General features: G+C 38.9%; 2 protein-coding genes across 5 annotated transcripts in view; one reads left to right on the forward strand and one right to left on the reverse strand.

Moving 5' to 3' along the window:
- The first annotated feature begins 521 nt into the window (after positions 1 to 521).
- DNAJC9 (DnaJ heat shock protein family (Hsp40) member C9) lies at positions 522 to 4,763 on the forward strand. The gene is made up of 5 exons (XM_051982165.1): positions 522 to 790; positions 1,100 to 1,234; positions 1,666 to 1,920; positions 3,850 to 3,936; positions 4,055 to 4,763. The coding sequence occupies exons 1-5, from the start codon at positions 611 to 613 to the stop codon at positions 4,169 to 4,171; spliced, it is 774 nt and encodes a 257-aa protein (XP_051838125.1). The 5' UTR covers positions 522 to 610; the 3' UTR covers positions 4,172 to 4,763.
- Positions 4,764 to 5,093: 330 nt separating this feature from the next.
- FAM149B1 (family with sequence similarity 149 member B1) overlaps positions 5,094 to 15,598 on the reverse strand; it is a 45,852-nt gene continuing 35,347 nt past the window's right edge. The window contains exons 11-14 of one of the 4 annotated variants that reach the window (XM_051982163.1): positions 14,887 to 15,013; positions 14,601 to 14,723; positions 8,054 to 8,132; positions 5,094 to 6,408 (exon numbers count right to left, since the gene is read on the reverse strand). In XM_051982163.1, coding sequence (XP_051838123.1) covers positions 6,335 to 6,408; positions 8,054 to 8,132; positions 14,601 to 14,723; positions 14,887 to 15,013 — 403 coding nt within the window. In that variant the 3' untranslated portion in view covers positions 5,094 to 6,334. Of the gene's footprint in view, positions 6,412 to 8,047; positions 8,133 to 14,600; positions 14,724 to 14,886; positions 15,014 to 15,598 lie in introns of all 4 variants that reach the window. The other 3 variants (XM_051982162.1, XM_051982161.1, XM_051982160.1) reach the window with 3 other exon arrangements.

Here is a 15,598-nt window from a genome sequence, read left to right on the forward strand (position 1 = left end):
GCGGGAGGAAAGATCTGGGCGGAGAGGGACGGCAGTCGTTCCAGGGCAGATTGGATCCGGAGCTCGCTGGGGGCAGGGGCAGGGGGGCCGGGAAGGCCCCAGCAGGACTTCTGGCCCGCCTCGATTTCCCGCTCGGTAGACAGGCGAGACCCGGTCTGGAAACCCACTGGGGATGACGTAACTAAAGTGACCAGGTCTCCGTCCTCGAGATTCCGTGGGAAGCACCTGTTCCCCCGCCCCCAAAATGCCGCACTTGTGGCCTCAGCGGACAAGCTGAGCCAGAGTGGCCACCCGCTCACGGGGAGAACCTTACAACGGGCAGTGGGGCATAGACAAGCGAGCTCCGGCTGCCCCATAAACAAGAGAAGAAGCAGCCACAGAAGAGATATTCTCCACGCGACGCGTTTACGCGATTTGCGACGCACGGCTTTTGGCGGCCGCTATCACATTAGTCTGCGCTGCTGCTGCGCAGGAGGCTCGGTCCCGCCCCGTGTTTACGTCACATCCTGCCCCTCCCCATCCGGCGGCCGGCTCTTTTCGCGCGGGAAAAGAAAGTAAGCGGCAGCCGGGAGGCGCAAGCCCGTGGACCCCCGCCCCAGGCACGGCGGCGATGGGGCTCCTGGAGCGCTGCAGGGAGGAGTTCGGCACTACCAACCTGTACGAAGTGCTGGGCGTGCGGCCGAAGGCTTCCCAAGGCGAGATCCGGCGCAGCTACCACAAAGTGTCCCTGCGGGTCCACCCAGACCGGGTGGACGAGGCCGGCCGGAAGAAGGCCACCCGGCAGTTCCAGGTGCGCGGGAGCCGCCCCATCCTGGGAGCCCAGCCCGGTGCCTCCGCCCTCTCCTTGGGTCCGCCCGCAGCCCCTTTCTTGTCCCGCCTCCTTCAGTGCCCCCGGGTATCCCCTAAGTGAATCGAGTGGTGTCGTGTCACCCCTCCCCAATAGCCTGTGGGGCTCCCCTTAGCGTCCTCCCCGGAACCCTTGGCCTGGCACTTACCCTCCCCACTGGTGTAACCTCGCGTGTGGGTGCCGGAACCTCGACGTGGGTGTCCCCTATGCCTAGGGTTCGGCCCCCATTCACCGGGCGGCTCTTCTCCGCAGATCCTGGGCCAAGTCTACGCTATCCTGAGCGACCCTGAGAAGCGGGATCTGTATGATGAGCAGGGTTTGGTGGACGAAGAGGGGGAAGGGCCGGACCGGGACTGGCTGAGCTACTGGCGGCTGCTCTTCAGGAAGGTACGGGATGGTCGGGGACCAAGACTTAGGAGAGCTCCCATCGCCCCCACCCCCTGGGGCCGGGCTGCCCTCCGCTGGCCGCATAATGGGCTTTATTAGCTGCTTATCTGGGCGGCTCCTTAAAAGGGAGCCAACCCCCCTCTCCCCTGAGAGGATTATGTGACTCCCGCCGTCCCCTAGTGGAAGGTTGTGTCCGCTTTGCCAGAAGCCTTGTTCTCTTAGCCCCTCGATGTCCCGGGCACAAAGTCCCAGCCTGCAGCTTAGAGCCGGCCCTCTTTGTGGTTCATATCGACTGTACAAGTATCTGGTGTAATGACCAATGTCCAATCTCACCATTAGAAGTATTTAAAAATACTTTCTCATTTTAACTAAAGATTTAACTGAAAAAGCAACTTATCAAGTTGGAGCTTTTTCCCCCTTATTATTTTTAGATAACCTTAGATGACATTAAGACCTTTGAAGAAAAGTACATTGGTTCTGAAGAAGAGCTAGTTGATATTAAACAAGCTTATGTGGACTTCAAGGGCGATATGGATCAAATCATGGAGTCTCTATTATGTGCAGAATACACTTCAGAACCCAGAATCCGGGCCATTATACAACAGGCCATTGATTCTGAAGAAGTTCCACCCTTTAAAGCTTTCCTCAAGGAGTCAAAGCAAAAGATGAATGCAAGGAAAAGAAGGGTATGTATGTACTTTTAATTCTTATTTGCTGGGGTGATAAGTACTTAACCTGTGTGCAGTCTTAGATCATCTCCTTACCTAGTTACTTCAGAGAAGATGGGTATAGTACATCAGTTTGACAGTGGCCAGACTGGACAACACTTTGGAGCTTTCCAGAGGTGATGGAGGTGAAGTGAAAACCAGGTTGTGGGTGTGCTCCCATGCTTTTTAACATGAGGTTGTAAAACACCTTCAGTGAGGACTAATATGGAGTTAGTCAGCCACAGAACCGATGGCAAATTCAACTTGAAAAGGCTGCAAGCCCAAACTACAGTGGAGGGACTGTTGGTGCATGATGTTGTTTACAGGTGATTGTGCACTCTGAGAAGCAGAGACACAGCAAATAGCACCTAATTTTCACCTAACGATTAACACCAAGAAACTCGGGTCCTCCATCAGCCAGCGCTACAGCAAATGGTGAAGTTTGAATACTGTGGCTAAGTTCTCTTATCTTAGCAGTGTGTTTTCCTGGGAGATCACTTTGATAATGAGGTTGACACACACATTGCCAGAGCTAGCTCAGTGTTTGGGAGGCTCAGAAGGAAAGTGTGGGAGAGGGATTAGACTCACAAACTGAAGATCTCCAGCCATTGTGCAGACCTCATTGTTGTGTGCCTGTAGAACCTGGACAGTCTCCCAGCCCATGCCAGGAATCTGAATTGCTTCTGAATTGTCTTAAGATTCTGAAGATTACCTGGCAGGATATAAGATACCATTCATTAAAATTCTTTCTTGAACTAAACTGCCAAGCAATTCCAACTCTACTGCAGAGAGCACAGCTCCTTTGGGATGGCCATGTTTGAATGCCACATGTACATGTGCCAAAAAGAAATATTTTATGGAGAACTCACACAGGGCAAGCACTCACAAGGTGGTCAGAAAAAGCAATACAAGGACACTCTCAAGGTCTCTCTTAAGAACTTCAAAACTATTCAGGACTATTTGTGTCCAATCTGTGGCAGAGCATTCTGGATACACTATAAAGCAACTTTAATATAGTGATTTTTTTTGAACAAAGAACAACTGAAGCAAACGTTATTTCATGTTGTGTTTTGTACTGTAAAAGTATAGTCAGTTTAAAAAGCAAAGGAGAAAAGGTAGACTTAAAAGTTTTTTATGCAAAAGGAACTAATTTGTGGTTGTATTTGTCTTGTATTCACTTGAGATGATTTGATAAAAGAGGGAAGAGGTTAACTGAAAATACTTTCTCAAAGTTCTAAATCAGAGTTACTCTAGATAGCCACTACTTGCTATCTTGATACATCAGACAAGGAGCCTAGCCTTACTATTCTAACCTAACCTCATGCTTTGAAATTTCATACCTGGAATATTATCAGGCAAGTGGACTCTTATCTAGGTCATCTCCTGATTTCTTCCATTGCTTTTCTGCCTCTTTTTTCATTCTCCTCTAATTCAGTAAACCTGGTAAAACCTCCCCAAGTACCTTGCTACCACTCTTGACACAACTCATGAGAATATAAGAAATGTTCTTTTTTAATCCAAGAGAGCAAGCACTGTGGATGGCATGGATGGCAGGCTAGCCTCGGTCAGGAAGACAGGCTTCAGACCCTACTTCAGATGGGTTATGTGAACTTGGACAAGTCATGTCAGTCCTATAGGATCCTGCTTTTCAGGGCAGGTATTGATGATCTGTAATAGTGGAGTTTTCCTTATCTAGGAGTTCTTCATACTGTTGAAATCACCTTAGTCCCTTTCCTTTTAATCTAATCTTTTTATGTGGTCTTGAAAAGTGCTTGGCTTGGAAGTGGAGGTGCCAAATAGACTTCTGCCAACTCGAGCTTAGAGTGAGTCTTAATGAAGAATGTGTTGGTTCTTTTGCTTTTGTGCATTTTATTTGACCTTGAATCTCACATGGCTTTTGTATTTCAGGCTCAAGAAGAAGCCAGAGAAGCAGAAAAGACCAGAAAGGAGCTGGGCCTGGGGGAAGGACCAGGTGACTTAAAAGCACTTATCCAGGTGAGCTGAGTTCTGGGGGCTCCTAGGGCAGAGAAAAGACCCCTCCCCTTGTGGTCCAGTTCTTATTTTAGGTACCTGTTGCTTTTGTTCTGAAATGTGTTTTTAACTCTTCCAACAGGGCAGACGAAACAATCGGGAAAAAGAAATGGATGATTTTCTGGCCCAGGTGGAAGCAAAGTATCGCAACTCGTCCAAAAAAGGAAAAAAAACACCTTCCAAGAAAGGAAAAAAATAATGAAGTCGATGGTTTTGTTTCTTCTGTAGGCCTTCCATTTAATTGGAACTTATCCACTTACCTGGATTAAAATTAGTAAAACCTTTAGTATTGGGAAAAATGGTCCCCTCTGGCATAGACTGTCCAGATCAGTGACTATCTCGTGAATAATTTATTCATCACTTGCTTCAGCTCACTTTCATTTGTTATACATATTTACTGGCAATTATCTATTGTTTTTGTGAAATTTCTCTCCTTGGAAGAATTTAGTTTTCAGGGAATATATGTCTTATTTTCACAAGCATTACACAAAAGGAGTACTAGACAAATACTATCAAAAAAGGATATAAAGACTTCTAGCAGAGCTCACTTGACGGGTAATAATGCTATTATTAACCACTAAACTACTCACTGGTGAGGACATTTTAATTCTTAAATCAGCTACTGAACAGCTTAATTCTTTGTTCTTGTTTCCTTGCTAAGTTTGTTTTCATTTATTTATATAGTAAGCAAGATTAGTTTTATATTTTGCACTCTGGTGCTGGCAAAAATTTCAAGAATTTTCATTAAAAAGAAAAAAAACTTGCATACAATAAAATAGTCAAATATTTCATTTCTTCATCCTGAGATTTTTTAAAAGCTGACTTTTAAATTTGTTTCCAAAAATGACTTTGACTTTGGGAGTGGGAGAGCCAAAAGATTTGAACTTGACAATAAAGTAACTTTTAGAATCTTTGAAATGAGAACAAGAGGCTTGCACATTTGTATTCACAATTCTTTCAACCAGGTTTCCTTAAATATTTAGCAGTTTTATAGTAGAAATTGAACACTTATTTTTTCCTCAAATGTAAAGACCAAGACTTTTAAAGTTTGTCACCATGAATCCTCAGTTAGGAAAGTGGCCGACGCATTGTCATTTACTTCCAGTTTTTGATTACAAACATTTATGATTTACAAAATATACTCTTTAATTGCATTCATTTAAAAAACATAGAATTTCATGGGAGTTTGGATTCCCCCACCACATACTTTTTGACACAATGGTAACATTGGCTATTTTGCTAAGAAACAGGAGACAGTAAAGTAGCCTCACTGATTTCATGAATTCTTTTTCCTCAAGAGATAACTTAAAACAATAAGACCTGAAACTAATTATATAATCAGACTTAGTTGCAAATGAAATTAAGTACTATGTAAACAATTCTTGAAGATAAGCTACATTAATACCATTGTTGTTAATTCTAAATTTAAAAGCCATCAGAAAAACTCGGTGAAATTCACAGCTTTACTCACTTTTGCTACCCTTGTTCACCAAAGCAATCTGTTCTAAGACTTTAACACCTGAAAAATCCTATCAATTGATGGAGCCAAACAGCAAAGTTCCAAAAAAGGAAATGTATTTGTTTCCCTCCTGGTGTTTGTTGTTGAAGAAAATTTGGCAAAATGGGAGTACAAGTGTTAGGGAAATCTGACCCAAATGAAGCAAAATTAATAACAATATGGGAAATTCCAGTGGTTTATACAATTTTGCCTGAAATAGAACTTGATCAATACTACTTTGAAAAAATATCTGGTAAACTGAAATATTCCAGAAAAGCTAAAATAAGCCATATCTCTATTGACATAACATTTTCCGGTTGGGTCTTCATTTACTATCATTTTTATCCCCAGTAAATATTTCTGGCCAAGTTCCGTAGAGATCAGTCTGGCTAACTTTGGAGTGCACTCTAGGATTTTCATTTGAATGGCAGTTCAACCTTCTAACAACACTGTCTTAACGATTTTCACATGAAATTAAGAAAAATTATTTTCAGGAGTTTAAATACAAACAAATGTTTTGGGGAATATGATTGCTTAATACTATAGCAGTAAAGCAACTGCTACTTTTCATGCACCTGCAGAAATTGATAATTCTGCTTGACAGATAAGCAGTGATTTTGGGGGAGTGGGAGAAGGTCCATCTTGGGTTACCTTTTGTCCAGTGGAATAGCTTAACTTGCTCTGAAGAATCCACACAATCTTTGGCAGACACTATGGTTTTGTTTCCAGTAGATTATACAAAAATAGCCTTAAGTTTTTCTTGTAAACAAGTTTTGCTTCATTGAGCTGCCTGAACACTGATTCATAAAATTCTCAGAGAAGCTCACAACCACCTGACGGCAAGTTTTTGGTTTTGGGTTTGTCCTACGGTCCCTGTCTGTTTCTAGTGACTGGTCCACCTCGACTTTGAGATCTTGCAATGCCGTGTAACTGAAGACCTGCTAGAAATGAAACAATTCATTAAATAATAATGTTAGTGGGTCTTTTAAAGTTGTAATTTTAAAAAATTAAACAAACTGATTATTTTTAATTACCTATATTAAGAAATCCCAAATAAGGCATAAATATTATGTAGTAAGAGGAGCTGAGACATTAGGGAAAATACTGATAAGAGGCAGGGAGAACCTTTAAGAAATATGGGAAACTAGTTTAGCTGGAGAGTAGTAGGGGATCACTTAAAGGAAAAGGGGGAATAATGTAGAGTGGAATCCTGAATATAGGCAAAGGAAGGAGTTTGGACTTTTATTTAATGGATAACAAGCCACTGTGAAAGGTTTTTGATCAAAAAAGTGACATCAGCTGCCAGAGCTGCTGCCTCAAGCTATGAATGGGTAATGATGGGGTGATGGCAGTACAAAAGGAATCAGAACCTGGTTTCAAGTTCCTGACTGCCAAATACACCATGGGAAATGGGAGATGGAAGAAATGATTCTGGACTCAAGGTCTCTAAATACTCTTTAAATTTTCTTTGATCATAGAATTTCAAAAATAATCTGGCAACAGTGTGACTCTGTATTAGAAAAGGAAAAGAAGGGGAAAATGGAGGATAAATTAGTTATGAATTAAATGTTACAGACTGATGGAATCTTTCCATGGAGTTCTCTACATCAGTGAAATCACAGGTGAAAGCAAAAATGAAGAAATTAGATTTGGAAAAAATTAAGTTAAATTACATTAAAAACTTTCATGTACTTCCTAGCTGTGTGACCTGGGCAAGTCACTTAACCCCAATTGCCTCAGCAAAAAACAAAAAGCTTTCATATAAATCACTAAATTTATATACATATAATTATATAAACATGTATGTATATGTGTGTTTCTATAATCTACATACAAATGTTTATAGAATACAGTAAGAATCTAATTGTTTGCATTGGTCTTCTCTAAAATTTGCCATTGAGTTCTATCCCAATAGGGAGTTAGGGAGACACAGGTGATTCCAAAGAAGTAATTATAGTCTATCTGTAACATCTGTAGTAATTGGTGTAGTAATCTGTAATAATTTCCAACTCATTTGAGCTTTCAGAATAGCCAAGAACTTGCATTGGGCTATATAATACAAGTAACCTCTCCTACTGAACCCCTCTGTCCTCATTAGCAGAATTACCCAAATGTTGATGGTAAAAAGAATCCCTGTAGGAAGAATTAAACATCCTTAAACTGATTCCTATCACTCCTATGTTAATGAAATCTGTAGAAAGTAAGGCATTTTTTTAAAGTTTGAAGTTTTAATGTGACCGTATGTTTTGATGAGAGAAAACTAGTTTCAGATTTTTTTCCTAACTGTCCTGCCAATTAATCAAAATTGCCATTCTCTAGAGAGTGGTGGTGAAAGAATTGCTACCTTGGTATTTTTATTAGCTTTATTAGTTTGCAATTGAAAAAGAAATTCTGCAGTCCTTATTAAGTTCTATTTATTTGAATCTGATAATAGACCTTTTACAACATAGTAATTATATATATATATTACCTTATGTTAACTTCATTCTACAAACCTTTTATATGTAGTATTAAAAAAAAGTCAAAGTTTATATCATATCTGTTACCCTGTAGCAAAAAAACAAGAGTAAAGCTTACTTGTACCTGAAGAAGACCCCCTTCCAGCCCGGGATTGATTAGGATAATCAATAATGGTGCAAGAACGTCGACACTGTGTATCTGGCTAGAAGGAAAGAGTGAAAAGTAACTGAGCCCCTTCATTAACTTTTCTCCCCAAATGATTAAAATTTAATGTCTAAATATACGTTAAATAAAAGGCTTTGAATTATCAGAATTACTAATACTGTTATATCCATCTCCCTATCCAAAGGGTATGCCCATTTGAGAACTTCATGCAGACTTTCAAAGCATACACACACATACAGAATGCCAGAGGCTGCATTCCTATTCATACTATCTGAATCTTAAATCATTCTTACTCTAAGATATGTATGCATATGTATAGTAAAAATATATATGTATAATATTAAATGTACACAGTATTTTTTTGCCTTTATGTCAAGTTTATTAAATATATAACTTAGTTTTTTATTTCCAAGAATATTAATATTCATTGTCAAATAAGGAATGAGGCTAGCCTCTATATCAACACTATAAATCTATTTTCCTTCCTAAAATCTGACTTCACATATTTCCATCCTTTTAATTTTAATAACTTAAATTCATCATACTGGGATAACTGATTCACGATATGAGTTAATTCTGTGAATCAGCTGTTTCCAGTCAGACCACTAAACTTGTTAGTACAAAGATAAAAATCAGCATCAAACTAGAATAAAAGAGAGATGAAGACAATCTGTAATAAGAGGCAGTGTGGCTATGGAATAGTCACAATCTTTCAGGGCTCTAAGTAACTTTATAAAACTAGAAATTATACTAACTTGTATTGGTGGAGAGAGGTTTTTAACACTCATAAAATCAAAGATTCAGTCCCTATCCCTGCTAACAATGCTGAAAAAAGGGGAATGGATTAAAGAACAAATACTAATCCATATCATTAACCATTCCTATAGAAATTTAATTCAGTAAAATTTAAATTAAAAAAAAAAAAGAACTACAAAAAAAAATTTAATTCAGATGATCTTTTCATATACTAGAGGTCAAGAATCCTTTAGAAGAAACAGAATAGCTCTCATAGACAATAAAAAAGTGAGAAAATCTCAAAATGACAGAATGATATCTATTCCCATCAAGACAAATCTTTAAACATTACAGTAATAACAACTATCGCTAACCACTGATACCCAAGATGCCAAAGTTGCTCAATTTTATGAATGTGTATCTTTTAGAAATAATACCAAATAAAGATGTCATGCTCAGGGATTGGAATACCAAGCATTGGAATGCTTTTTAGCAAAGCAAAATAATTGGAAAAAATTTTACCATGGAGTATGAAACAAAGCAGGGCAGAAACTAAAAGTTTTGTCAATATAACTTACTGGTCTCAGCAAACACTTTTTCAACAACTCAAAAGTTAATTTTACATGTGAATGTTACCAGATAGTATCAAAATCAGATTGATTATATACTTTGTAACCAAAGATGGAGAAAATTTATAGTTAAAAAAAAAAGTTTTTTACTACAAAATTTGGATCTAAATGGAAGAAAATGGGGAAAACTATTAGTATTAAATATGACCTAAATAACATCCCTTATATATTAAATGAAGATGATGAATAAATTTAAGAGAATTCAATCTAGTAAATAAAATACAGAGATTTATAATGTTGTATGAGGGACAGCAACAAAAAGCATCCAGAAGATAAGAAGCAAGAAAGTATAATGGCTCTCTGAGGCTTTATAAATAGCAAAGAAAGAAGGAAAGAGAAAGGGCAAGATATCCAATTGAAGGCAGAATTCCAAGGAACAGCAAGGAGAAAGACAAGGTTTTCTTAAATGAGCAATGCAAAGAAATAGAAGGAAACAATAGATTTGCACCGATAAAATATCGTCAAGAAAATCAAAGCTATCAAGAGAATGTTTACAAAACTGGATATGATAAATGACAAAAAATGGTAGGTACTTAATACATTTAAGTAGGAGAATTTGAGAGGTGACAAGAATATAGAGAAGAACTCAACAAGAAAAAGGTATTATTGATAATCATGACAGTGCAAATCTAGAGTGGTAAACATCCTAGAGAATGAAGTCAAATGGGCTGTTAGGAAGCATTGCTAATAATGCTAGTGGTGATGAAAGAAATCCAGCTGAGTTAATTAAATTCCTAAAAGACGTGCTGCTAAAAGTACAGCACTCAATACTTGGAAAACTCTGAGACTAATGGATTGGAAAAGATCAATTCATATTACATGACAATTGTGCTCATTTCACATGAATAAAATTCTGTAAGCCAGGCTTCAGCAGCAATATGTGAACCAAGAATTGCCAAAACATGCTCGTTTTCAAAAAGTCTGAGGAATAGAGACCAATTTGACAATATTAACTGAATTATGGGGAAAGCCAAAGTTCCAAGAAAAAAAAAAAAAAACTACTTCTGCTTCATTGATCACACTAAAACCTTTGTGTGGCTCACAACAAAATGTGGCAAATCATCAAACTGCTGAGAGTGCCAGATCATCTTATCTGTCTCCTCTGTAGGCAGGTCAAGAAGCAACAGTGAGAATCAAACATGGAATACCTGGTTTAAAATCAGAAAAGGAGTATGTAGCGGTTGTATGTTCACATTTTTAACTTAAATGCAGAATATATAATTAAAAATACTAGGCTGAATGAATCAAAAGCTAGAATTAAAGTTGCCAGAAGAAATATCAACAATCTCAGATATAGATGATAACACTCTGATGGCAGAATGTGATGAAGAATTAAGAAGCTTCTTGATAAGGATGAAATAAGAGAATGTAAAAGCTTGCTTGAAGCTTAAAATTTAAAAAAAAGAGGATCTAAGCAACTGATTCTATCACTTCCTCCCAAATAGAGGGAGAAAAAAATGGAAGCAGTGTCAGATATTTTTATTCTTGGCTCAAAGATCACATAGCAACTTGCAACCACAAAATTAAAAGCTGCTTGTTCCTTGGAAGGAAAGTTATAGCAAATCTGGACTGCATACTGCAAGGCAGATATCGCCTTGTTCACAAAAGTCCATAGATATTCAGGTTTTTTCTACTTGAGTTTGACACCACTGCCCTAAATGAATTTTGTGATTTGTCTGTGAGAAAGGACAAGGCACTCTGAAGGTAACATGTTAAAAGAAATGATGTCTAATACAAGTTTGCCTATTACCTCTGTTTTGGGTAAAACTCATGTGCTCATGAGCACGAGCTGAATTTCATTCTCAGAAGAAATCTTGCTGCCTTATGTCAGTCTTAAATATTACTGCCATATATGCACAGAGGAAAGTAGATTTAATAGAACTTCTAAAATAAGATTCAGTGAAAACTCCAGGAATTAGTAGCTGTTATTTTTCTCCTTTACTTTTGTCTGTTTGGGGTATATTTTCCCTTATAAACATTACTCTTGTCAAGATCCGTTCATCTGTCTCACATTTTACTTTTTCATGTGGAAATAAATAGATGGGTCAGATAGTTGTTAGGAAGCAAATGGCCAAATCTATCACTATCTTGGAACCTTCTGGGGTCCCTCTCTGGTTTCCTGGATACATTAGTGAGCAATGCTGGCAGCTTAGGTTGGCCCGTTCTCTAGCACTAGAAGCTGCTGATAGAAAAGTTGGGGCTGAGCCATCTGCAGAACATTGGATGTGCAAAAGTTTTCCCTGTAGGACACCATCCTGGTGTGAAACATGTTGATTAGGAAGACTTTTCACCATTATTTTTTGTTTAGTAATGTCAAGATTCCAAACTTACTTATACTAAATGCATAACCAAAGCTCTTCAAGCCATTTCATTTCACCCAGTTCCTCATCAGAATCTTACTTCCCTTCTTCTGGTAGTACTCTAAGAATGTATGTAGAGGATTACTGTGACTGACTAATATCCAAGGCTGCTGTTTACAAAAACCACTGGCTTTTTTCTCTTGTTTATTCTCAGGGGCCTAAATTGAAGCTTTGAAATATAAGAGTTGATGGTATAGTAGAAAGATCACAAAAATAGGGATAATAATGATCTTGGTCAGGTGAACCAGGGTAAATCACATCAGCTTTACCATTTGTAAAATGATGGGGATAAATTAGGTGACCCTAAATGATTAGGGTCATTTAACTACAAGGTGCAATTTATCAGTAAGATTCTTTAAGAAACTTTAAAAATGAGGGAGGATTCGGGAAGATGGCAGAATAGGTTGGTAAATTTAAAGCTTTCCAGATTTCCCTCCCAGATAGAACAAATTTGCATCTCAGGGCAAACATAGTCTGGTAAAAAATCAAGAACACTTAGGGTAGGACAGGTGTCCTCTTGTTACAATTAGAGAAGAGCTGAAGAAAGACCGCAGGCTGAGGATTAATCTGTCTGAAGAGCAGACACCTCTGGCCTACCTCCAAGAAACAGCAAGTGGGGAGTCCTGGAGATAGCTGGGTGTGGCAGGACCCTCAGCAGGAGCCACAGAGACTCTCACTTCCCAGACTATTTGTTAGTTGGAGTTTGAATCTGAGAGGACTGGGGGAACCTCGGCTGACTGGGAACACCAGGCTGGACTGGGCTGCTGAGACATGGCCTTGGGTGAGAAGGAACCAGCACCTGTGAGTGCAGGCTCACTGTGGGCCCCTGCAGGAGGGGGTGGTTCTTGGTTTGGGGTTCCTGGTCAGAAGGGAGAACTGAAGGGAAGCTTGAGTATCTCCCCCACAATAAAAGGTGCTTACACTAATACCTCTTATTTTAAAAAAAAAGTGAATCAGCAAAGAAGAAAGAATCCCACCATTGAAACATAAATCTCAGTCTTCCCTGTTCATATTATCTTTAGAGGAGGACACTTTAGGAAAAAAAAGCTTCTTCCCCAAAGAGTAACATAAAATGACTCCCTGCCCAGAGAGAATTTATAGAACTCAAAAAAAATTTTAAAAATCAAACGAGAGACATTGAGGAAAAATTAATAAATAAATAAAAACTATCCAAGAAAAACAAGAAGCTTGTGAAAAAAAAGTTAATCAACTAGAAAAGATGATAAAGATAAAAATAATGTTTTGAAAATTAGAATTGGGCAAGGGGAAGCCAGTGAAGCTATGAGAGACCAAGAATTAACAAAACATTTTGTAAAGAATGGGAAAAAAAAAAAAAAAACAGAATGTGAAACAAGAAAAATGACAGATCTGGAGAACAGTTAAAGAAGATCACAACAGAAAAAAAAGTTGAGATCAAGAAGAGAACCTTGACATAATAATGCAGGAAATAATCCAAGAAAATTGTCCTGGAGTGATAGAACATGAGAGGAAAATAGGAATAGAAAAAATTCGCCTATCACCACCTGAATGAGATTCTTTGTGGAAAACACAGAGGAATATTATTGCCAAATTTCAAAACCCCCAGATCAAAGAGTAAATTTTGCAAGAAACAAACAAAAAAACCCAATAACAATTCAAATACAATAGAGCTACAATTAAAATTGTATAACACTTATCAGCAGTTAAAATAAAAGACTGCAAGTCCTGGGATCATATCTACCAACAATCAAAAGAACTGTGGCCAAAAATATCATATCTGGCAAAATTATAATTTTGAATGAAAAAAAAAATGGACATTCAATGAATTTTGCAGATTTTCAGGACTTTCTATCAACCAAAACTGAACTTAACAGAAAATTTAACAGATGACAATCAATATCAAAGATTAATTTTAAGGAATTCAACATGGACAGACTGTTTAAACATAGAGAAACTGTGTATGTTTTTTAACATGGGAAAATGTATAATATATGTTTAAGATTCACAACAATAAGGCAGTTTTTAAAAGAAAGATTAGCAGAGTAAATGTAAAAATATAGCCATGTCATACAAATGAGGTACAGAGGAAGAACAGACATAGAGGCACTGTGTGTGTGGGGGAAGAGAAAAACCTCTACTGACATTGGGAATGGGTTCAATAGGCAACACTACATATATACCATGAAGGGTACTGCACCCTCCAAAATCTGTAAAGAAATAAGGGGGGAGGGATGGGCAGATGGGGAAGCAAAGGGTGAGGGAAGAAGACAAGGAAGGGATCCTGGGTCGGGGAAATTAAGTAATAGAAAGGCAAATTATGGAGCAAAATTTAAAGAAGCAGCAGGGATAGGAAAGATGTATGTGTATATGGGGTGTATGTAGGGGTGAGTGTGTGTATGTATATACATATCTACATATGTATACATAAATATATCTTTTCTTAACTGTAGCTTGCTTTGGAGTGGTGGAGATTATGAAAAGGAAAAAAAGAATAAATAAGATGCATAGCAGAGAACCAAAGAACAATTTACAAGGAAATAAGGAAAAAAGGAGGGAAAAAAAGAAACTTTATATGCATACTTGCTTCTGTTAATTTTTGTTCAGCCCACATCATGCCGTTTTTGCAGCCAATTAAAGGCTTTGCTAGTGACTTGGCATAAGACATTGGAAATGTTAACATCCTAAGCAGTATCCTAAGCCTTACGTTCCCTGTAAAGTTACAAGCTCAGCTTATAAATCAGCCTTTCTGCCCATTTTTTTGTTCCCTGGTGCCAGAGACCAAAAAGGATATTTGTAGTGTACCAAAAATGACTGGGTGGTGTTGGGTCTGGAGAAGAAGTCGGGTAGCAGCATCCTGTCCTGCGGCTGCTGGTTGGGCTCATTCACCACCGCACTGCGCGCTCGGCTGGGATCGCCTCGGGATTTCTGAGGAAGACAAAGACCAGCAGCCAGTGACTAGTTGTGAGAGCGAGCCTGCCCAAGCCCCACCGGGAGAGCGCCTCTTCTCATCAACAAGAGGAGCTCTGCACTTCCAGTCAGGATGAGATCTCCCCAGGAAACCATCCTGCTCCCCATGGGGGATGCTTACACTGGCCTTCTGCCGCTGTGATCCCGCGCTTCTCAAGTGCTCCATGTCAGCGGGGCCAATTGGGGGAAGCAAGTTGTTTCGACTCAGCAACATTGGCGACGAAGATAAGGAATCAGCTGCTGTGAGGCTGCCATTCCCCAAGAACCCAAATAAAAAAGCAGAAACAATTCATTCAAACACTAATGAAAGATTTAAGTTTAATGTCTATAGAGTGGTGCTTCAAGCTACCCAGGCACAATTCCATTTACGAAAATATTTGGGCAATGCTCCCCAGGGCTTTGTTTTAAATAATATTTGGCTTTTTTTCTTAAGCGGTCTGGTGAGAGAATTCTGTTTTACATCTGGAAGGTCTCAGAAGTAGGGCTTCATTTACAAGATCTCAATCATTGTAACGCTGGGTCAAGGTACAGGTTGGGAGCAGGTCTTTTACAAACAGTACAGGAAGTAATCTGTCTTGTTTGTGAAATACCCTTCTTCAACTCAGGCATAGCTTAACTACCTATCACTGATACCTAAGACTCCAAGTACAGCCAACTGATTCTGTCAGAACTGTCTACTAGAAGGTAGAAAAGTATAAAGTGAGTACATAAACTGTATGAGTTAAGGAGGATGGCTAATGAGCAAAGATTGATTTGAATTCATTTAGCAAAATAATTAGACTGACATGGGCATTGGAAAACTAAATTATGATCTTACATTCATGATTTCTATA

The sequence above is a fragment of the Antechinus flavipes genome, chromosome 2, assembly GCF_016432865.1.
Source record: "Antechinus flavipes isolate AdamAnt ecotype Samford, QLD, Australia chromosome 2, AdamAnt_v2, whole genome shotgun sequence".
Taxonomy (NCBI): domain Eukaryota; kingdom Metazoa; phylum Chordata; class Mammalia; order Dasyuromorphia; family Dasyuridae; genus Antechinus; species Antechinus flavipes.

Bases quoted from the DNA above. Each gene is read 5' to 3' on its own strand.
- DNAJC9 (XM_051982165.1), top strand. From the start codon at position 611: ATGGGGCTCCTGGAGCGCTGCAGGGAGGAGTTCGGCACTACCAACCTG. The intron at 1,235-1,665 runs GTACGGGATGGT...TATTATTTTTAG, and splicing joins GGCGGCTGCTCTTCAGGAAG to ATAACCTTAGATGACATTAA. The intron at 3,937-4,054 runs GTGAGCTGAGTT...CTCTTCCAACAG, and splicing joins ACTTAAAAGCACTTATCCAG to GGCAGACGAAACAATCGGGA.